This window comes from Schistocerca americana, chromosome 1 (genome assembly GCF_021461395.2).
Source record: "Schistocerca americana isolate TAMUIC-IGC-003095 chromosome 1, iqSchAmer2.1, whole genome shotgun sequence".
In the NCBI taxonomy this organism is placed as follows: Eukaryota; Metazoa; Arthropoda; class Insecta; order Orthoptera; family Acrididae; genus Schistocerca; species Schistocerca americana.
The window spans coordinates 138,104,222-138,127,121 of record NC_060119.1 but is presented as its reverse complement, the minus strand read 5'-3'; the positions used below and the strand labels follow the sequence as shown (position 1 = coordinate 138,127,121).

Genomic DNA, 22,900 nt, shown 5'->3' with positions numbered 1-22,900 from the left:
AGGACAAGATCCGGAACAGCTGTTAATCACTGGCAGCTCAGAAGGCCACAGAGCTTGGCTCACACCTGAGGAGAAGAGGCATACTACCCCAGAGATGAGACATAGTGCTCCCAGCACTCCTCCTTACTCTATATATACATCAACATCAACATGATTACTCTGAATTCACAATTAAGTGCCTGGCAGAGGGTTCATCAATCTACCTTTAAGCTCTTTCTCTACCATTCCACTCTTGAATTTCACGCATGAAAAACAAACACTTAAATATTATTGTGCAAACTCTGATTTCTCTTATTTTATTATGATAATCATTTCTCCCAATGTAGGTGGGCTGCAACACTCTGAGGAAAAAGTCAGTGATTGAAATTTCATAAGAAAGTCCTGCCACAGCAAGAAATGCCTTTGTTTTAATGACTGCCACCCCAATTCATGAATCATGTCTGTGGCACTCTCTACCTTATTTTGAGATAGTACAAAACGAGCTGCCCTTCTTTGAACTTTTCTAATGCCCTTCATCAATCGCATCTGATGCGGATACCACATCGCAGAGCAATACTCCGGTGTAAAGTTGTGCATTTCATCAAATGAAAAACACAGTATCCTATGACTATAATATCAACGTCACTGCTGGAATCGACCACATCATACAAATACCTGGGTGTAACGCTTTTAGGGATATGAAATGGAATGATCACATAGGTTCAGTCATGGGTAAAGCAGATAGACTTTGGTTCACTGGCAGACTACTGGGGAAGTGCAATGAGTCTGCAAAGGAGATTGCTTACAAATCATCCATTCTAGAATACTGCTTGAGCGTGTGGGACCCATACCAAATAGAACTAATAGGGGACATTGAATGTATACAGAGAAGAGCAGCATGAATGGTCACACACTTGCTTGACCCATGGGAGAGTGTCACAGAGATCCTGAAGAAACTGAACTGGCAGACTCTTGAAGACTGATGTAAACTATCCCAAGAAAGCTTATCAAGAAAGTTTCAAGAACAAGCTTTAAATGACGACTCTAGGAATATATTACAACCATTGCTCACTTAGAGAGGCTTAGAATAATTACAACACACACAGAAGCATTCAATCACCCATTCTTCCCAATCTCCACACATGATTGGAAAAGGAAGAAACCATAATAATTGGAACAAGTGGAGATGCCCTCTGCATGTACTTCACAGTGGTCTGCAGAGTATAGAGGTAGATGTTTAAGACTGGTTAGATAGTGAGTTTTAGCATGAAGTTGTATAAAATGATATTATTGGTCTGTGAAGGTTGCACGACTTGGTATTGATCCTGAATAGCTACTGCAATCTATCTAGTCCACTACAGCATTGGACGATGATGGGGCAGGCCTGTAGAAAGGGGAATAGCACTTCCAGTGGGATGGATAATCATGTTGGAGTCACCTTGCACAACCTCACCAATACAATCCAACAGACAGGTGGCAAATGTAACAGCACAGGCTTACACAGCGTAGCTGGCTCTGTGAAGTGCCCAACATGGTTGTCGGTCTGTCTGGCAGGGGCAAGTAAACAACAGGATCACTGGAAAGTGGTCACTGTCACAATAGTCATCATGTAACCAATGTAGTGAAGCCATACGATTAGAAGAACAAATGGTTAAATCAATAGCTGAAAACTCCCATGGATAGCAGTTAAGTGGATAAGAGAACCATTACTGAGGCAAAAAGCAAGGTCTATGAGAAGCTGGTCAATTAGAAGGCCCTTACCAGATGAAGTGTTACTCCCCCACAGCAGAGGGTGGTTTGTGCGAAATCCACAAGCACGAAAAAAAATGGAATGTGTGTGTGTGTGTGTGTGTGTGTGTGTGTGTGTGTGTGTGTGTGTGTGTGTGTGTGTGGTGGTTGGGGGGGGGGGGGGGAGGAGATTATTGGATGGATTAATGTGGACAATGCAATGTAAGTAAGTGGCCTCCTTGGAGGTAGGTAAATGTTGCAAAACGTAATTGCTGAGGTCATTTGCACCTGCACCACTATTGCCTCCAATGAGTATGCTGGGGAATCCATTAATTGACAACATCTGTAGGAACCAAAGTACAGACCCCTCCAGACGTACTCTCTGGAGCAGCATGGTTCCAGCAGTATGCACAATAACCATGGAATGTTGGAGAATGGTCTTCACTGAAGAGCATTTCTTAGAGAGCAATGCAAACCACAGAAGAAGAAATAAGGTGGCTTCGTTCGGGTAGGTGACAGTAGTTAGGTATGATTGGACCAAAGATCACTGCCTGTCACCAGTGGTGATGGAAACACATTCACAAACATTGTCTCACAATCCCACTGCGTGGTGGGATCTGGCATGTCCAGGGGCACCAGAGAACCCTTGTCTGATTCTTCTTTTCTTTTGTAACCCTGGTGGGTGAGGCTCATGCAAGGGGATATCCCCAGTGAGTGCGGGGACAGACAAAGTAGAGAAGCCATGGGACGCAAAGCCACGACTTGTGCAGCCATTCTTTGGCTGGGGGGGGGGGGGGGGGGGCAGGTAGAGGGATCCCAAAACCAGTAGACACCAAAGGACGACAATGCTTCTCCGGCTAAGTGCTGGAAGCGGTTCCCGAAGAAGGTACTGCAGAAACCATGGGAAGGGTAGGTGGTAGGAGATCTAGTTTGAAAAGGGGGGGGGGGGGGGGGCAGTGCCTGTAGTGTTAGTGTAATTGATCATCATATCCATAGGAGGTAAGCATTCATATTTCTTCTGTGCCTCAGTATACAACAGGCAGTCAACAGATTTGTATTCCTGGATCATTTGTTCTTTCTATTGGACAAACTGGCAAACTGGGAAGGGCGATGTTGACACATAATGGTGAATGAATGTTCACATGGACTATCTTTGTGGAGCGATCATCCACAGCTGCTGAATTTTGATCCATTGTGCAGCGGGATGATATATGCCCAAAGCTTAAACATCCACAGTAGCTCACAGGTGGAGGGACATGTGGTTTCGAATCACACCTATACACCATGACCTTAAATTTCTCTGGGAGGACATTCCCTTCAAAGGTTAAGATAAATGCCCTTGCATCTGTATGGCATTTTTGCACTTGTCTCATAAAATGCATGCCTCACCACTGCAATTTAGTCTGGAGCTCCTCACCTGTTTGGAGCATTTGATCTCTGCGGAAGACGATTCCTAAGACCATGTTCAAAGTTCAGTGTAAGGAAATGGCCAGAGGACCTATAGGTTGGGCAGCAGAGGAAGTTATAATTAATACCAAACCATTTTGCACTTTTCTCAGAGACTCACCCTTACCAAATTTGTTTTCAGTGTTTTCCACAAAAAATAATGGATTTGTTTCAGAAAAAGTGCCCCACAGTCTGAGTACACACCAAGTATTTGGTGAAGTGTTTCACACCCAAATGTCTGGCTTGTACCTCTTCCCATGGCGTAGCCAGCGAAGGAAACACCATAGGGTTATATCTCTCTGCACTGTAATACTCTTTCCCATCTCCCTTGTGGCCAACAGCAGAGGAAAGTGTAATTCGCTTCATGTGCAAACCTTCTGCCATGGTATCGTCCACTCTGATCGGTATCATCCCCTAAGGGGCACCACCCAGCCCACAGCAACCATTACCTCACCAGCAGACTGTTGCCTGGAGTCCTGTGCCCCAACCATGATGGACACATACTCCCTGGCTTGCATGGGTATCCAGCTCAGGCACCAATAGGGCGATCCCTGTGGGTTCAGAGAACTACCACTGGTAAGGTATTTGATGATGCCCCCCTACAAATAACAATGGTGGCTACTGTGCTGGGTTTTGGGCATAATACCTTTGCAGAAAGGAAGAGTGCAAAGACAAATGCACAAAAGGTGCAATATACACCGTGCTGGGCAACCTTCCCCTCATCATCCACATTTCTGTAGAGTTTGAAAAATGAGTAGCAAGTCAAACCACATCAAGAGGACCACATAATTACGAATGAAAAGTTGTAGAATGCTAGAAGGGAGAAAAGGAGTGTCTAAAATCACAAACCAGGTCCAAGCACAATAGGCACTATGAAGACCATCCAATGGAAAGACAGAGGGGAAAAAAGAACAATAGAAGGATAGATTTGCAGCATGGAAGGGGAAAGTGGAGCTGCAAGGGCTGTGGCACCATGGTGGCCCAGTACTCACAAGAGTGATGTGAACCCCTTGGGGTGCATAAGGTATTGTAGTATGAAGAGCTGTATCAAACCAGTCTTTGAATCAAAAATAACAACAAAAACAACATCTATTATTCAGTATTACAGCAGCTTTCTATTTACCATTTAGAACTTCCATTTTTTCGTGATGCTGAGTTTCAAGTGTTGGGATTAGTTAGTATGATAGATCTGCGGCAAATTAATTCGTTTGGAGCCTAACTTTCCAGTTTTCTCAGTCTAGCAATGTGCAATTTTTCCTCTTACAAGTCTTTGGCCCCACTATCTGCTTTGTATATCACATTTTGGTCTCACAGCACTTTCATTAACCCCACTTTTTTTTCCATCAATCACAATCTGCAGCTTATCTCAAGCATCCACTTCCAAGCCACACCACAAAAAAAGCTGAAATTAATTACAGCTCTATATTCTATACTTAATCACAACAATCACTTCTGAATATCTTTCAATGAATAAATTTGAAGTCCACAAGCCGCCCTGACCTTTGCCTCCGCTGTTGCAATTTTCTGTCTTGCTCAGAGTCAACAATAATAAATGACAAAATTAGCTGCATCCTTTCAAATGAACCATCCTGGTATTTGCATTGATTAGTTTAGGCACAATACAGAAAAATTTAAACTGGGGTGACTGGATGGGGATTTTATATATTAAATGTGACTCCATTACTTTAACCATTCCTCTGAGAAAATATTCATTCTGCACAAGGCCTTGTTCGTGTGAAATCACCCAATGGTCATTGCCCTCATATCAGAGATCTTTATGAAAATATGGTAGAAGAAAGTATATAATGAAAGAGGGTTAAAATAATTTTTTCTAGAATCTTGCGATCTAAACTATAGTTAGGAGGCCATTATGAAATGAGTGTCATTTTCACAAAGTGGCATTGAGGGAGAGGATGGCTTGTAAGTTTGTAACCACTGTAACTTTTTTATTTATGTATTGATTTTATACAATTTGGTGACACTGGAAAAATAAAAGGATTCATGTATGGTATAAAATTGTTAAAATGCTGGAACTATTCACACAAATATTTGAAAATCTGTAACGAAAATCATTCCTGAAGGTTTTTGTAAATTTAGAATTTTTTTCACTAAAATCACATTTCACCATCTCAATTTTTTTTTACAAAATGACTATTACCATACTTCTCAGGGGAGAAAAAAAATCGGAAGAGTGTTCTTCCTCTCTTGCTAGACCTGTGTTGTGAGCTGACAAAAGGTTTATAATGTTCTCAACCTGCTAACTGAATATGCTTGACAGATATTTCTGCTGTGTCTGACTGAAATCCTATTTGTTCCCTAAAAGTGTTACGAAATTCCATAAAGAAACCATTAACCCTTGTTTCCCCTTACAGAGTCTTCATAATACATCTTTGACTGAACAAAGACTGAAATAATATTCCTTTTTCATGGCTCTTTACCATTTGATTTAGAAATGATCATGAAAAACAAAATTTCAGTCAGTCTTGTGTCACAAGAAAAGTCATAGTAGCAAAGAAAAGAGACTGGCAAGTTTTGAATCATTCTGATGTTGAATTACTGAAGCTAAGAAGTACTGAAGCTAAGAAGTACTGAAGCTAAGAAGTACCTGTGAATATAATGACAGTGTTTGAACTTTTCATTAAAGGCTCTATATGGGAACATGTGAAGACAAAGAATTTACGGTGACCTTTTAGGAATCTCAGTAAAAGGGCTGTTAAGATATCTCTGAAACTTGTTTCTTTAACCATGACAAGGAAATATAAGAATCTTGCACTCATCCCTGGTACCAAGCTTCCTATGACATGCTGTAAGGCCATTTTGTCCCTGAAATTGCAAGGCATTTGATCTAAATCCCATCATATAGCACAAAATTCCAGCAAACAGCATCATAAGTGCTACATATTCCAGTGGAAAAAGTGTCTGAAGAATGTGGCAGTGCTGAATGCACAGACTAAAATAGTTTAATGCAAAAACTTCAAGAGAAATTTAGTAAAAGTTGTGTTAAGGAAAACTGCAAATACTTATCTTTGCATCAACTTCTGTGTGGTAAAGAAAAAACCTCCTGTGTGCCAAGGAAAAAAAACCTAAACATTTTTAAAACAACTGAATACAGGGTAGAGAAGTTAAGGGAATTACTAAAAAAGGAGATTGTATTTTGTCAAAAGGAAGATGTGATGTGGGAAACAGAACAGACAAGGATATGGAAACACATGTCCAGACCTTTTACTATGATGATTACATAGGTCAAATTTCAGCTAATAAAAGAGACTGTATTGGTTACACATTAAGAAGAGACTATCTGTCTCTTCAGAAAAAAGCAAAAAATCATAAATACAAAAAGACTCATTTTGCATAATCTGAAAGATGTGTACTTAACTCTCAAATAAAACTATGCTTGTGATACAATTTGTTTCACAATGCTTTGTGAACTTTGCCCAAAAGAAAGCAGAATGAAAAATTTGGGTACATGCATTTCTCAACAAAATGTAAAACTGAGGATGCACAATGCACATGTAAAACTTAACAGAAAAACTTTTACTGAAACTTGTTTACAATCTGTAAAATGAGGAGTGCAAATATGAACTGCAAAATTTTATATTGGAGATGGAATCCTTACAAGATTTTGAAAATGTTATTTTCAGGCAATAAATCCAAACTTATCACCCTACATTGGACACTTTCATGAAGACAGTCAATGAATTTGTTGAGTATGTTGTGTAAGTACTTCAAAACTTAACACATCATTACATACAAAAATCTCTGAGTTACTACTTAAAATCAAGCAAGGAAATACTCCATGATACTTCCTACATCATTATACTGGATTTTGCACAAAACTATACTTGTTTGCTTCAGGATGTTGCACAAGGTTTTCATTGGCAGAACTTTCAAATTATGCTTTATCTTTTTGTTGTGTACTATAAAACAGAGAATTGCTTTAAGTCAGTGTCGTAGTGTTGTCTTTAAGTGATTTTTTGCAGCATGATACGAATACCTGCTCTCACCTGGAACAAATACCACACATCTAACATTAATTCTTCTATTTCAGTGATGGCAGCTAATCACAAGGTAAAAACTTTAAGAACTCTCTAAATCCATGTCATCACAAGCAAGATCAAGGGTATGTAATTGCAGAATAGAACTTTTTGCCACTAGTCATCACAAAAGTTTATGTGATGGGGTTTGTGGTACTAATAAATGTTTAGTCACATGAGCAAGTTTAGTGTCCATAAAACAATGACATTTTAAGGCAAAAATATCTGTTTTCAGTTGCCAAAACTCATGCTCCAGGAATACAAAGATCTTATGTTTCTGACAGAGGAGATAACAAAATACACAAATACGTTACAAAAATGATATTAAACTGGTTCTACCAGCCCTCAGACAAGAGTTAATCAGTTTTTTCAAACCACTGAAGAAAAGCAGGATACTGGTAAAGTGTGGTTCATCATGTACTAAATTTATACAAGTTCATCTTAGGCCTCAAAACAAGGCCAATGTCACAACTGAAGAAGAAATGCTCGTCACTGGTAGCTACAATAACCAATGGTGGGCTGGAAAAATACTTGCGATCGGTGAAGAACATTGAGTTGCAAAGGTCAGTTTCATGAGACCATGTGGACTTTCCTCAGTTTATTAGCGGTCACTTCATGGTGATGTTTGTTGGACCCCTTATTAAAAAATTTTAAGGATTGCATCCGCTCCTACTGCAAGCACAAGAACTGTCATTTAAATACTTGAGATTGGACACAATTTCCACTGATAATTTGTTAAAAGAATGAATAATTTTTAGAGTATTATGTATGTATTTTATGTAGATCGAAGATCACACTAGCTGAGTCATAAAACGATATGAATGTATTTTTATTTATGTTGTTTCAGTTTTAGATCACTAAACAGAACAAAAATCCTTCTCATATTTTTTTGTTAAATAGTATGATAATAAACGTTATGTGAAACAAACATTAAAATGGTGAAATTTGCGATTTCTGCTAAGAAAATAATACCTGAAATTTGTAAAAAGCACTTATATTTCCAGTGAAACAAACAGAGTAAAACTGATACATAAATTTAAAAAAGTTATTATTTTATTTGCACCTGTTTGTGGAAACGAAATGAATTTTAAAATTATGCCTTAACCACAGTTTTGATCTAAAAATTCAGGAAAAAATATATTAACACTCTTTCATTATGTACTTTCTTACACTAGATTTTCATCTGTGACTTGAGTGTGACAAGATTTCTTTATTCTGGATGATTTGAAATAGATAGTGGTACAATAAGTACCCTCCGCCACACACCGTAAGGTGGCTCGCGGAGTATAGATGTAGGGGAAAAAAAAAAAGAACCAAAAGCGAAGTATTACTGCAACAGTTTAAGGGTGATTCTGTGATTATATTACTGGTCCGGTAATGCCAGAGGCGAAAGTTATAAGTGAAAATTGATCTGATACTTGTGCCAGAGGCCCATGCTCTTTGCATTCCCTGTTTTGGAAGGAGATAATATTAAACAATAAAAACATGTTTAGCAAACATGAGCTCTACAATGCATACCTTAAGAGCTATGAGTGCCTGCCATCTTTGCTACTGTGAAACACAACCACTGAACAGGTGCTCATAGCTTATAAGGTATGCATTTTAGAGACTGTGTTTATTAGACAGTTTTTTCTTGTTTTGGTCCATACTACCTCCTCCCGAAACATGGAAAGCACAGAGCTTATAGCAGAAGGGGTACACTGTCACATATATCAGGACAATTTTCGCTTATAATTTGCAATTCAGTTGTTTCTTGACCAGTGTATCTTTTCACAAATTGATTCATTTACCTTTCTTCATAATCCCTGAAATCCTGTATCATCATCATGGAGTCACTATGTATGTCAACTTGTCTAGTTTCACATGTTGAACTAAAAACATAGTTTTAAGGACATCAGAAATATGCAGGCCTGTATGTCTGTCTCATATGGAGGGCTACCGACAGTCATTCTTCCTATTTACTATGTAAGAATTGAAGCGAAAGGGGAAGGAGAGGGATGATAATGGTATTGCAACATACTGTAAAGCACCTTGCAATGTGCAGATATTGAAACAGTATCTGTAACATTCACCACAAAATCTTATATCCTAATCCATACAATCTTAACAATTTTAGCGGTAGCCATGCAACAGCCAACACTATTATTGGAGTGTTTTTGTGACCAGCACTACTACATCATACAAGTTACAAAAACTGGATTCCTAGAGATCTATCATACATTGTAATGGGAAGACCATTTCCGTGCATAGTGAAAATGTATTTAATTACATACTAATGGTGATCTATCATACAACTTGTCAAATGCATGAACTTTGAAGCCAATTTATATTCATTAGAGTATTGAGGTGTTAACAGGGGGTGACAATGAGTTTTGGATTCAGGTCTTCTGTTAATTACTTTTCCTTATATACCATACAGTTCTACCGCCATTCCCTTGGCAGGCTTAAGTTTGCAACATTTTACTCTTATCACAGTTTTATTCAACAGGAAACATCACATGGCTCTTTGGTAGGCCCACCCAGCCTCCCTCTGCGCATCTTCTATTCCTCTGTTTACCTGATTCCCCTTATGCAAGTCACTTTTCTGTCTCTTGGTTAATCACAGTTTCAGCTATTTATATGCTGTATACACAGTTTATTTACTCATATAGGAAAATACATTATGAAGTCTCAATATGGTACAAGCAGGGTGTGGTAGTAAATGGCAAACTGTGTAAGAGGAACTACACAAGTGAAGAGCACTGTGGCAATTATCAGATACTAACTGAAAATTCGTCAGTCTTGAAATGCTATTGTACAGTCTCAGAGTTATGCAGCTAAAACATTTTTGTCAAGACATACTTCAGATCAGCATATTACTATCTATTCCTAGCAATGTTAAGTTGCTGTGCTAATTACAGGGTCTTAAATGCATGAAATCCTGTTTAGTTGCAAAAGACCACTGCAATCCAAATTTACACATTTGAGATAGTCTGCTTACTTTACAGTGAATTGCCTGTTAACAACATGGGCCATTCACTGTTGTTAGCTTTATAAATTCACCCTAGAATGCTTTCCGCTGAATATACAATATCAGAAAATCACTAATGTACTGTATATGCTGTTTTACATTTAATAGAAAAATTCATTTTACGAATGCTAGATTATCGAGAAGATGTATCATCAAAGTTTCATTAATTCTTTTATTTATTTATAGTTTTGTAATAACAGTAGCTATAAAAACAAAGTTTTCTGACGATAGTAAGTACCAATGTATTTTATACATCTGTGATGATTAGAAATGCAGCAAACAATTTTTCATATTAGCCTGATTTTTTCTTTGCCTCTTACTGAGCAAGGATTTTCTTTTTTATTTGCAAAAAATTTTAATATATGAATAACATACTTTAGGTCATATTTAATGACTTTCTGTGTGATAAAAGCATCAAATAGAATTGTCACAGTGGCTGTAGTATGACCAATGATGCTTTCTAAGAGGCATAAAAAAAGAATTGAGATGTAAATGTTAAGAAGTAAGGGTTTTTTTAATAACCAGAATGAAAAAGTGTCCTTGGGAGGAGATGCAGGTTAGAAATAAGATGATTCACTAAATTATAAATAAGACAGAAATTTCATTTTTAAAGTAGGGCCTACATTTAAAACTTATATCTGGTCAACACAAAATCCAGTCTATAATGAAGATATACTGAGAGTTTTTGAATGGCACGTGGAATTGAGAAAGCAATATGAAAGACAGTTTCCCATGAAGTGACAAAGTAATGTTGGTTGAGAATGGACATAACAGTGGAATTCTCCTAACATTCCTGCTCTGAAGCTACAGAATCTCTTAATGGATTACTGCAAAATACAGACAGTGAATTACAAGATACACTCCCACTGACCAAAACCAAATATAATGCAAGAAATTTCATTACAGCAGAAAATGAGCGTTGTATTTACAAGTGGAGGGAAAATTCTGGCCATTGTGAACATTTATGCCAGAACTGGACTCAAGCTGCAGCAAAAATAAACAGTTGGATGCTACTGTTTAGTTTTTTACTACCCTGAGGGTACAATTATTAAGGCCATTCATGGAATGAGAGATATCAGATTATTTATACTGTATTTGGATTGCCAATAAATGGGCGCTGCTGTGAAAACCCGGTTCATAATACACTATTGTTCAGCAGTGAAGTAATTTTTATGTCGAGGCTGCACAGGTAATTTGCTTTCTACACAATACATACGTACCTAGGAGGCAAAGTATTTTTATGAACGACGCTCATTCCCATTCCGACGGAAGTTCGGAGCGCCTGTACTATGTCAGGGCAAAGTGAATTAACATCACTAACTTTTAACACGATACCCCAACAAAGCAAAATTCTGGTGCAATAATGTGAACTACGTTTCTGAACTAACAATTCTATGGAAATTAAACGGAATAAACTGTAATATATAAAGAAGCAGTGTGCAATACTTCAGTATTGTCTATATCTATATAATCTAAAGGAAAGTGAAATCCGTGACAGGGGCGATGACGGTAAACATTCCGTCTAGCATCCGTTTTAGCAATTAACTTTGTATTTTGCCCATTAATTCGGCGGTTAAGTTTCTTAATTATCAGAAATTTTCTTCACGAGTTTGTTTCTTTTCGTATAAAGTCTGTCAATGGATAAATCTAGTAGTATGCTAGAAGGAAAAATGTTAGTTGCACAAATTACTGTGAAAAATGATTTATCAGAAACTAGTAGCAAAATCTATTCTCAAGTATTCGCTAGTTCTTCTTGCTAAATAATAGAAAACTTAAAGTAAATTGTAATCTGTATGCAGTACAATGTTATGAATCTTATAACAGATCAAATTTTACCTGTGATCATGATAGCACGGTTAATTTGTGTAATACTTTTCCGCAAGTACACTCGAGTACTGCGACTAGATTCATATGTCACGAACGAATTGCCAAAATTTTCAACTTCAACACTTATCTTACTACGGCAAGCGCAAAATAGTTTTCCGAATCGTATAGGTGTAAATACTTACAGAGTCTGTACAGCACGCGAGTTCGTCAGCCAATCAGGGAACGATATTCCGCTGGCAGAGTGTATCAAGAAACAAAATTGTTTGGGCGCCGGTTTAAACAGCAATGTATCACGTTCGCATTATTTGATGTTTTTTGCCGTCGGCATTTGCATAACAAATCACTAACAAGACCAACATTTCAACTCTTATAGAAAATATCGCGTGAAGATAGCGTCCTCCACTGTAACAAGTGTGTAGTGTAGCCACAAACGGTTCAGAAAATAATTAACCTCAAATGCCTCCCGAGTAGTTGCGCTAATTAACTTGTTAGACTAACACCCGTATGATGCTGATTTGTAGAAGTACTGCAATGAGGCATCCAACAAAAGGTAATACAGAGCCCAAATTGCATCTAAATAAATTCTCTAACTCTTTTTGCGGTGACACTTCATCAAGCTTCCATTTTGACGAGTGCTCTCGCACACAGCCTCATATGACAGATTCTTAGCTTATTTGCCTCACAAATGTCGTTGACCATCCTCTTCGTTCATCTTTTAGTATATTCTTATCAATTATTTCAAGAGAAGCGCGTTAATCGACGCTAGATAGTCTGGTCTTGTGTCGTACTTCATCTCTGGAAATCTAATGTAATTTGTCAGTTGGTGATCTTTGCTCAGTTTGACACTGCTGCTTTTTTTATACGTTACGGTAGTACGAGCTACGAAGTAGTTAAGTACTATTGCGGGGTGCATGAGTGTTGGCACCTTATATGGCAGAATCAGTAGATAATTATTGTTGTCCACCTTGGAACTTTTCGTGGATCGTTCAGAATGAATTAGCTGGAATGGCATGGCCACAGACCGCTGCGAATATTCGTTTCTTGATTAATGAGGGAATAAAACACATTGTAACACTATCTCCAGAGAAGAAACCTCCTGTTCACGCATTTCCAGACATCGCGTGGACAGAAATACCCATAAAAGAATTTCGATCGCCATCGATAACCCAGATTAAAAAGTTTATAAAAATTTGCGAATTAGCCTTAAAAAAGAGTGAGGTCAGTTTCATTTAGGTTAGGTCAATTTATGAAGTGTTGTGAGGCTACTACACACTTTTTTTAATTATAATTTATTTACTGTGAGCTAGTAATTAATAGCTGTCCGTTGTCACAATTTTTAATTGTGGGTCGCGGCCTTGGGAATTTTGTCAGAAGGTTAACGCACTTTTTAATCTCTATCGCAGCCTTTAGTTTAATGTTTATATTGGCCTTGGATTATTACGTATGCAAATCCTACGTTCAAAATTGTACATTTTAGCATTTGGTGCACAAGCAAGAACTGTCCACAATTTTGTTTTGCCTTCAGTATTTCGTCCCCAACCTACCATGACACAGTGGAGCTGAGACCTCTATGATTTTACGTCGCTGTCAACATTCCTGTACTATTGGCAGTTGCTTGCACACCTACTTCTTTGTGTTTTGGTAGGAATTAATATCCTCAAGCTAGTTTCGCGACCTATCAGCTGCTTTGTCCTGAATAATCTTTCTTCATCAAGGCCTTATGTACTATGGAATCGTATGTCATCGTTCATGTTCACAAATCATTGCTTTTAAGGGCTATTAATAGAGTGCAATAACCACTTTTACACTGCTTAATATTTATGTTCATAGTTTCATAAAATTAAACTGCTTTGTTTTGATGGCATTGCAAGACATGTACGACACCATATTGTAAAAACTAAATGTGTATGCATTGGAATGCCTAAGATCACTCTTCTCTCTTTCAGCCAGTAGGTGTCCACTGCCGAATGGGACGAGGAAGAACAGGTGTAATGGCAGCATGTTATCTTGTGAGGTTTCATGATTTATCACCAGAGAGAGCAATAACAAATGTTAGACTCATGCGACCTGGGTCTGTAGAAACATATGAACAAGAAAAAGCTGTTATTGCATACACTGATTATCTTCGCAGCAGTAATGAGCTAGCAAATCTGTAAGCCCCCAGTTAAAGGTATTCTTTGTAAGTTTCTGCAAATTGCTACTCATTGTATTATTTATGCTTGATATCATTTGCTTTATTTCCAATTTGTCATATATAATATTTCTGCTGGAAGAGCTTCATATTAAGCACACGTATTGCACCGTCCAAATTATGAATGAGTATAAAGCGTATTCGTGCAAGTTATCTGTGATGCTCTGTACAAAGCCAATGCACTTTACAATCTGCAAAATTCTACATAGTGTTTGACGACTCCATAGTTCTGAATTAGTACATGTGGAACAACTTCAAGCTAGTATTTTGTGTGTTTGACCACTGCCAACCTTAACAATCTCCAGGATACCGCACAATAGCAGCAGTTGCCCAACCATTACCATGTTGAGCTGTATCTTTCTGCTCTCATGTAAAATTCTGAACGCATCTGCAAAACATGAATGGCCCAAGGTGTACAACACGTTATATGCAGTAGTACGGTGACACTGGCATTGTTGAATGGCTCTCTATACTGTCTTCAACTCATTTTTTGCTAAGATAGGTGATGAAGCAGTTTCCAGTCCATTATGGTTGCGGGTACGACGGAGTTCACTGTCTGCAGGAAGAATAGATGCTCAATATGAAGCACTACACATAACTATAGTAGCTTCATTTTATGGAAGATGAGGGGCATGCAGTTCCAGTAACTTCACAGGGAGGTGTGATTCAGCACATTTTGGATTAAATTTTTTTCCTGTGAAACAAGATATTTTACTTTTTTGTAATTACCACTATTGGCTGTAGTATGTTGGGCAAGTTGTAAATTTTTATCGCAATTCCTTGTAATAAACAAAAATTGAATTTTAGATTTGAGTTGAAGAATATATATATATATATATATATATATATATATATATATATATATATATATATATATAAAAAAAAATTCAACCTAACCATGCAGGACTTTTCAATAGAGAATGGAGTAACAACAGTGCTTCTTATAAGTCAATAACACGTATTCTATTGGTGCCATTAATATATCTAAGGATACAAATTCAGCAAAATTACACACACACGGCCATATTCATTTTACAAATTACAGACACAAAGTCCAAAAAGAAGTAAGTAAATAAAAATAAAAAAATAGAAAGGGCCACATTCGTTTTATTTTGTAATTTTTGTTTTCTTGATGTTGTACTTACCCTGCAAATAGGACTTAATTGTTCTTTCCTGCAAACTCCACAGATTCAAAATCTTATTTTTAATCTTCAAATCACATAAAATAAGGGAGAGGCAACCACTTACCTCACCACTAGTGTGTGTGTATGGTTGGGCCTCTGTGTGATTGTGAATGTGTGTACTCTTACTAGAAAAAGAGCAAGAGATTGAAAGCTATTGTTAACAGTTTCCTGTGATGTGTTTATGTGCGTCGCACACCAATCCTCTACAGGTAAGTGATTGCTTCTACCTTATTTTACATATTTTCCCATCCAAGAATTTACGTTATTTTTAATCCCCACATTTTCTCTGTTCTGTAATTCTTTTAAAATACCTTCACTATCAAATGTTTCATCGACTATTTTCCTTGTAACCTTGCATTTAATTTTTTGCTTATTTTTCCAATTTCATTTTCTTTACACCCATTCTTCATTTTTTCCAGTCTTTTCAAGTTTTACTGCTCAGTTCACTCAGCTTTCTAGTTAATATCAATGATTTCTGTCATTCTTTTTTTTTCTTCCCCCCAATTTTACCTTTTACTGTGGGCATTGAAAAAAGGCCAGATATCTTCATCTACAGGTGTTCTTCACTTGTGCTTGCTTACAGTTCTTGCGTTTTCTGTTGTAGGCGTAGGACTACACCTCAAAACAGGTGGATTTTCTTTGTTCATGCTAGCTAGGATCATGTTCACTTGTAGGGTTCACCTCAGCATGTAGAGAACTAACTACTTGTCTTCCTGGAAAATTTAGAGAGCATGGAAGAGATACATCCTGTGCCTATGTGAGCACCACACAACTACAGGGTTACGGAGGTTAAATATAAAAGATTACACTCTGTCATCTTAAATCCATGTAGAACTAATGTGGGAAAAGGAGGATTTGTTGGATACATGAAGACAGAACCCAGATTCAAAAACATTGAAACAATTAGCTTTTGTAGCCATCAGCATGTTGTGTGCTTGTGAATTAATATTGAAAAATAGTTCACTTTTAATTGTCACTGTATACAGTTCGGTACTTGGAAATTTTGTGAGGAATATGGACTCCCTACTATGTTATTTGCCAGACAGCAACAAGCAGTAAATAGTCTGTGGTGATTTCAGTGTAGATTTTCTAAAGGATTCTAATAGGAAAGAAGATCTGGAAACATTATTTGTACCCACAATTCGATCTCAATAATTATCTTTCCAACACGTGTCAATGAAAGAGAGTAGGATACTTTCTGTGATGAAGCTCAAAACAAGATAGTAGCTTTATATGCAGTAGCAAATGCTGTCTCTGATCATGAAGCTCAGTTAGGATACAAGAGAAAGTGCCTTACAGTATCAATACCACTCAGTGGAAGTCAGTCAGAAAATTAATTATTCCAGGACAAACATTTCTAAGAATAAGTCACAAGAGATGACTTGGGATGAAATTTATAATGAATCGAAGACATAATATATTCCTTGATAAATTCATGTCATTACATGGAAATAGTTTCCCACAAAAGGTAATCAGAAATACATTAAACAGCCATGTATCACTAGGAGGATTAAAGTACCTTGTGAAAGGATAAGATAATTGTATATGTTGGCACAGAGAAGCAAAGATCTGCATTAGTTACATACCATAAAAAATACCAAGAAATACTAAGAAAACTTATTAAAATGAAGGAATATGCACATTATGACAGAAATCAATAATTACAACAGACTTAAGGTTATATGGAACAGTAAAATGAGAGACAGGACAAGAAGCCACAGAACAGGATAACACCACTATTAATGTAAATGAAGGGGCTGTAAATTGCCAGTCACAGGCAGCAGATATGTTTAATAATCATTTCTGACATGTAGTAGAAATTATAGTGACAAACAATCTGAAAGAAAAGTCAAAAGAGTATGTTGAGTAAGCAACTTGACATTAAATTTTAATCATACTTCCCCTTGTGAAATTAAGTAAATTATATATCCTCTCAAAAATAAAAGTGTATCTTAATTTGATGGGGTTTCCAACAGAGTACTAAAGGCTTGTCCCCATATAATATGCACTGTCTTTTCTGAAATATGTAATGCATCACTAACTCAGGGCATTTTTCCAGAGAAATTGAAAGATGATGTTTTTAAACTCCTCTATAAGAAAGGTGATGGGAAAGATGTTAATAACTGCCAAACCATTTCACCGCTGACATAATTTTCCAAAATTTTTGATATGGTTATATATTCCCACCTGAGCAACAGTATCATCCCCAGTAAATCACAGTTTGGATTTCAGAGGAGTTGCTCAACTGGGAATGCCATTTATGCATTCGCTCACCTGACTGAATTAATATATTCTCAAAGATAAACTGAGTTTTATGGCATTGATGGTATAGCAGACAATGGATAATGTCATATCTAACTAAAAGAATGCAGGAAGTTATACTTAATTCAGTGGGATAATGTTTCCAGTCTTGGTAGCAGCACTGATTGGCTTCAACCAGTATGACCTTGAAGACCTCAGTCACATTCTTTTGACATCCTTTTAAAATATTTTTCAATTTCGGGAAAAGAAAAAAATCTCAATGACTCAAGTTAGGTGAATAGGGGGGCTGTGGAACAACTGAGGTCAAAAATTCTGTGAAAGAAGTGGCCGTGTGACATGCAGTGTTGTCATGATGCAGCATCCACTTGTCTGCAAACTCCATTCTCACTTGATTCCTCCTTTTCCTGAGTATACCAGCAGTATAAAACCAAAAAAGTAGACAAAGTGGGAATAATTGCTACATAAGGTTTTATTATTTTAATTGCTTCATTTGTGGTCCAATATGACTGTCCTAGCCGTTAACTGCTGTGGACGTTGACAGGACCACAGTTACTATGAGGGGGACTCTCAGACTGTCTCTTTATTTTTTATGTACAAAACCAGTGTTTTGCTGATTTTTTTTTCATAACTTCCTAGCGGTCATTTCACTTCTTTGAAGTAGGTTTTTAAACAGTGCAAGCTTTAAAACATTTAGGCCCAAAAAAAAGCAGCAAAATTTGCTATTACTTTTAATTTCTGAGTTATGAAAGTAACAGTAGATAGTTAGCTGTCTCCTCACTAACAGATTATCATCAGAGAGACAATATTACAGATTCGCAAACACACTTCACTGATAAGAAATTGCATGCAAAGTTGCCTTTAAGTTTACTGCTCATTTTTTTAATGTAGAGTGACAGTTGGGATCCATGATTCAATAAAGGGAGGAACTTGGCCATGTTTTTCTTTCAAAAGAACACGTACAAACTACTCGTGCAGTCTTATGAGTCTCTGAATCATATTTCAATCACTTTCAACCGGCATGTATTTCATGCAGATCTTAGTAGAACACTCCAAACAATGTCTCATCTGGCAACTAGATGAATAACCTGCACATCTGTGGTTGAGACAGTACACACCACCTTTGTTGTATTATAAAACAGGATGACCTCAGGTTTCCTGATTCAGGATCATTGTTTACTCCATGCTGCATAGAAGAGATTAGTATTGCAGCTTTGGAATTCTTGGGCACAAAGGAAACCAGTGTCATGTCTTCTGTAAAACCACAAACAGTTGTCTTCATGTCTTGTTTCTTATTTGGCAGAAACTTCTGTGGCATATCCTTTTTGTTTCTTTTCAGTGTACCAACTTATGTGAGGCCTTTTTTCGAAAATTCATTGGATAGTTCTAGTGATAGTATCAGTTGTCACCTGTACTATTTCTCCATGTGCTTTCAATAGGTTTCACCAACTGAAGAGTCCGTAGCTCATGGTCTAGTGGCTAGCATTGCTATCTCTGGTTCAAGGGGTCCTGGGTTTGATTCCCAGCTGGGCTGGGGATTTTCTCTGCCCAGGGACTGGCTGTTTGTGTTGTCCTCTTCATTTCACCACCATCATCATCATTCATGACAAAGGCTCGATTGGACTGTGAAAAAAAAACTGGACAGTGTAAAAATTGAGATTTCGTACGGACGCTGATGACCAAGTAGTTGAACGCCCCATGACCCTAACGTCATCACTACCACCAATCGAAGAACAGCCTGTGTGGGAATACTGTGACCTTCCTTATAGTTTGAAAAGGAGTGACCATCACTGCCTTTTCCAGAGTAAATGTGTGCATTATCCAAGTAATTTGTATGAGCATCAATCAAGCACTGAATTTTCAAGCTGTATTTTGCTGGTTTGTTTGTCATATACATTTGAAACCTTCTGTGGAAATGTACAAGCATTTCTTCAACACACACTGTTGCGCCTACAGAGTAGCAAAGTTGACTGTTTTCGATGAAATGCAGAAAGATTTGTGAAACTGCTGCTCACTCATGTACTTTTTTTTTCTCTCCTCCCGAGCATCTAAGGTGTCAAATTGTAAGGTAGATAATAAAAACAGAAATCTTTCTTTACTAACAGTGGATCTGAAAACAACTTCTCTGCCAGTTCCATCAGTTGCAAATAACCTGTTAACTGATTTGTTCCCTGATTTGAAAATGGCTGAATACACTAATAGACCAATTAGTGCCTTCAATTCAATGACATCAACATCATTAGATAGGACAAGTGATCATTTGTATAGATATTTTCAGATTTGTCCATGTAATGATTTTGTCTACAATATCTTGGGTAAAGAACAGTTTCCATACTGTACCTCCAAAACAGGAGGGCTTTCTCCGAAACATTTTGCTGTCTGTTGCAGTCCAGGAAGCTGCAAGATTATGTTGTGTTGCCTTGTTCTTACGTTAGCTGGTGGGTGCTGTTTTCTCCAGTAAAAACATCTGTTCTTGTCGAAGTAGTAATCTTCTCCATTGTCATCAGCTATCACATCTTCATCACTTTCAGTTTCCTGCTCTAAATTAGTGTTGTGATCACTAAATATCTCAAAATCAAAGTCATTATCACTGCCATCAAAGTCTTCACCTGAGGATTCACTGAGATGCTCTTGAACATCCACATCTGTCTTACGTAAAACATGTTGCATAGAAAGTCCAGCTCTTCCCGCTGTGGAGAAATGGTAGCATTCAACAGAATGATGACACATAAACACTATGGTACTTCTGTAAGATTTCTCAAGGGCCATAAATAACAAACAAAGAGCAGCAACACTGCAGGAGTTCTGGCACATGTAGCTTGCCATCCAATAGGAAGGTACACAGAAGATTCCAGTTCGCTTCGCAGGGATGTGTGAAATATAGGCAAAAAAATCGTAGCGGCCTGAGAGATGGTCCTTAGTAGTTAAGAGCTAGATTCCTCCCCCCCCCCCCCCCCCCCCCCCCCCCACTCACTGGCAATATATTTTTGCGGTTTTTCGGTTACACCTGGTAAAAGACACAATATTGAAAACATTGTCCTGTCAAAAATTGTAGGGCCTTAAATTCTGCATTAAATGAGACCAGATGTATATTTTTTGGACCGCCCATTCCCTTACTAATGCTCATCAGAGTTGGACAAATTTCACATATTTATGAAAAATTCTCATTTCAACTTCTGTTTTCTTCGTAATGTCATCTAAACTAGCCCATGTGTGAATAAAGTGGTCCATAAAAAAGTTTTAGAGGAATAAATTTAGCATTTATGAAACCAAAAGTGAATATCTTGTAGCACCTGTTTCCATACATCTCTTTAAAGTGGACCATTTCTCATCATCAGTGAAGACTGTTTATACTGAAGTACTTTAATAAGCATTACTTACACTGTATTAAACATAGTACTGTAGCACTCCATTGTTCCAGTCTTTTACTTAGGAGATGTAGTACTACAATAAAATATTAAAATTGTAGAATACATAAAAAGACAATACTGAAAAACGTTTTCCTGTAGAAATGATGAGATCCATTCAGCTGATATGAAGATGGAAGGAGGATAAGAAACACAGTTCTAGAAATGAATTAGTGATGTTATATTTCGTAATAACAAAAATTGTAGTTAAAGATATGAAGATGAAAAAGGGAAAAAGTTGATAGGTACAAAAATTTCACAGGTGCTGATGTTTGACTGTCATTGGGCCACTCAGCTGCTCAAAGTCTGTAATTTTCGATTTGGGGTCCATCGCTACCTCAGTCGGCTTCTCAAAGTCTGAAATTTTTCTCACCCAATATTATACAGTCCAGGCCTTCATCAACATCGGGTTTGTCAATTTCATCTAGTTGAAAGGAGCTAGCACGGGAATTCTCCTTGCAGTTAGCACACATCAGTCAGCACTTAATCCCAATCTTCTGACACCCACAACCACCTGCACACCCTTTGTTGCAATTGCAGAAAATTGTGGAGACAAAAGACTGTAGTGCTGGATCCTTGGAGGTATCAATGGGGTCAAGACCAAACTTTGAAGCCTGCCATCCTCAGAGTAGCGGACCCATCTGGTGTCCTAACCACATTTGTAGTTGTCTACATCTGCATCTATATCTATACTCTGAAAACCACTGTGAGGTGCATGGCAGAGGGTATGTCCCATTGCATCAGTTATTAGGATTTCTTCCAGTTCCATTCACGTATGGACCATTGGAAAAATGATTGTGTGAATGCCTCTGTGCATGCAGTAATTATTCTAATCTTATCCTCACAGTGCCTATGTGAGCAATATATCGGGGGTTGTATATTTTGAGTCATCATTTAAAGCCAGTACTTGCAACTTTGTTAATAGACTTCCTTGGGATAGTTTATGTCTATCTTCAAGATCTGACAGTTCATTTCTTCAGTATCACTCTCTCACAGATCTAACAAACCAGTGACCATTCGTGCTGCCCTTTTCTGTGTACATTCAGTATCCTCTGTTAGTCATATTTTGTACAAATCCCACCAACTTGAGCAATATTTTAGAACTGGTTGCTCCAGTGATTTGTAAGCAGTCTCCTTGATAGACTGTTTGCACTTCCCAAGTGTTCTACCAATAAATCGAAATCTCTACCACCTGCTTTGCACACAATTGGGCCTATGTAATTATTCCACTTAATATCACTACAAAGTGCTACACCCAGTATTTGTATGAGTTGGCCAATTCCAACAGTGACTCACTGATATTATAGGATACTAAATTTTTTTCATTTTGTAAAGTGTAAAATTTTAAATTTCTGAACATTTAAAGCAATTTGCCAAGTCTAGTGCCACTTTGAAATCTTGTCATGATCTGACTGAATATTTATGCAGCTTCTTTTAGATAGTACTTCATCATAGATAACTGCATAATATGCAAAAACTCTGAGGTTGCTATTAATATTGTTTGCAAGATCATTAATTTATAGCATGAACAGCAAGGGTCCTAACACACTTCCCTGGGGAATACCTTAAGTTGCTTGTGCATCTAACAATGACTGTCCTTCTAAGGTAACATGCTGTGTCCTCCCTACCAAAAAGTCCTCAGTCCAGTCACAAATTTCACTTGATACCCCATATGATTATACTTTTGACAATAAACATGGGTGTGGTACTGAGTCAAATGCTTTTTGAAAATCAAGAAATGCATCATCTATCTGACTGCCTTTATCCAAAGCTTTCAGTATGTCATGTGAGCAAAGTGTGACTTGGATTTCACATGGATGATGTTTTCCGAACAT

The 22,900-nt window shown here is 37.5% G+C and overlaps 1 protein-coding gene and 1 long non-coding RNA gene across 2 annotated transcripts in view; both read left to right on the top strand.

The window, feature by feature from the left end:
- Positions 1-7,273, top strand: part of LOC124550885 — an 88,932-nt gene extending 81,659 nt beyond the window's left edge. The window contains exon 3 of the long non-coding RNA XR_006967745.1: positions 7,202-7,273. This is a non-coding gene — a long non-coding RNA (uncharacterized LOC124550885). The remainder of the gene's footprint in view (positions 1-7,201) is intronic.
- A 5,585-nt stretch (positions 7,274-12,858) lies between these two features.
- On the top strand, positions 12,859-14,203 carry LOC124550880 (dual specificity protein phosphatase 23-like). The gene is made up of 2 exons (XM_047125641.1): positions 12,859-13,242; positions 13,971-14,203. The coding sequence occupies exons 1-2, from the start codon at positions 12,955-12,957 to the stop codon at positions 14,178-14,180; spliced, it is 498 nt and encodes a 165-aa protein (XP_046981597.1). The 5' UTR covers positions 12,859-12,954; the 3' UTR covers positions 14,181-14,203.
- The last annotated feature ends 8,697 nt before the right edge of the window (positions 14,204-22,900 follow it).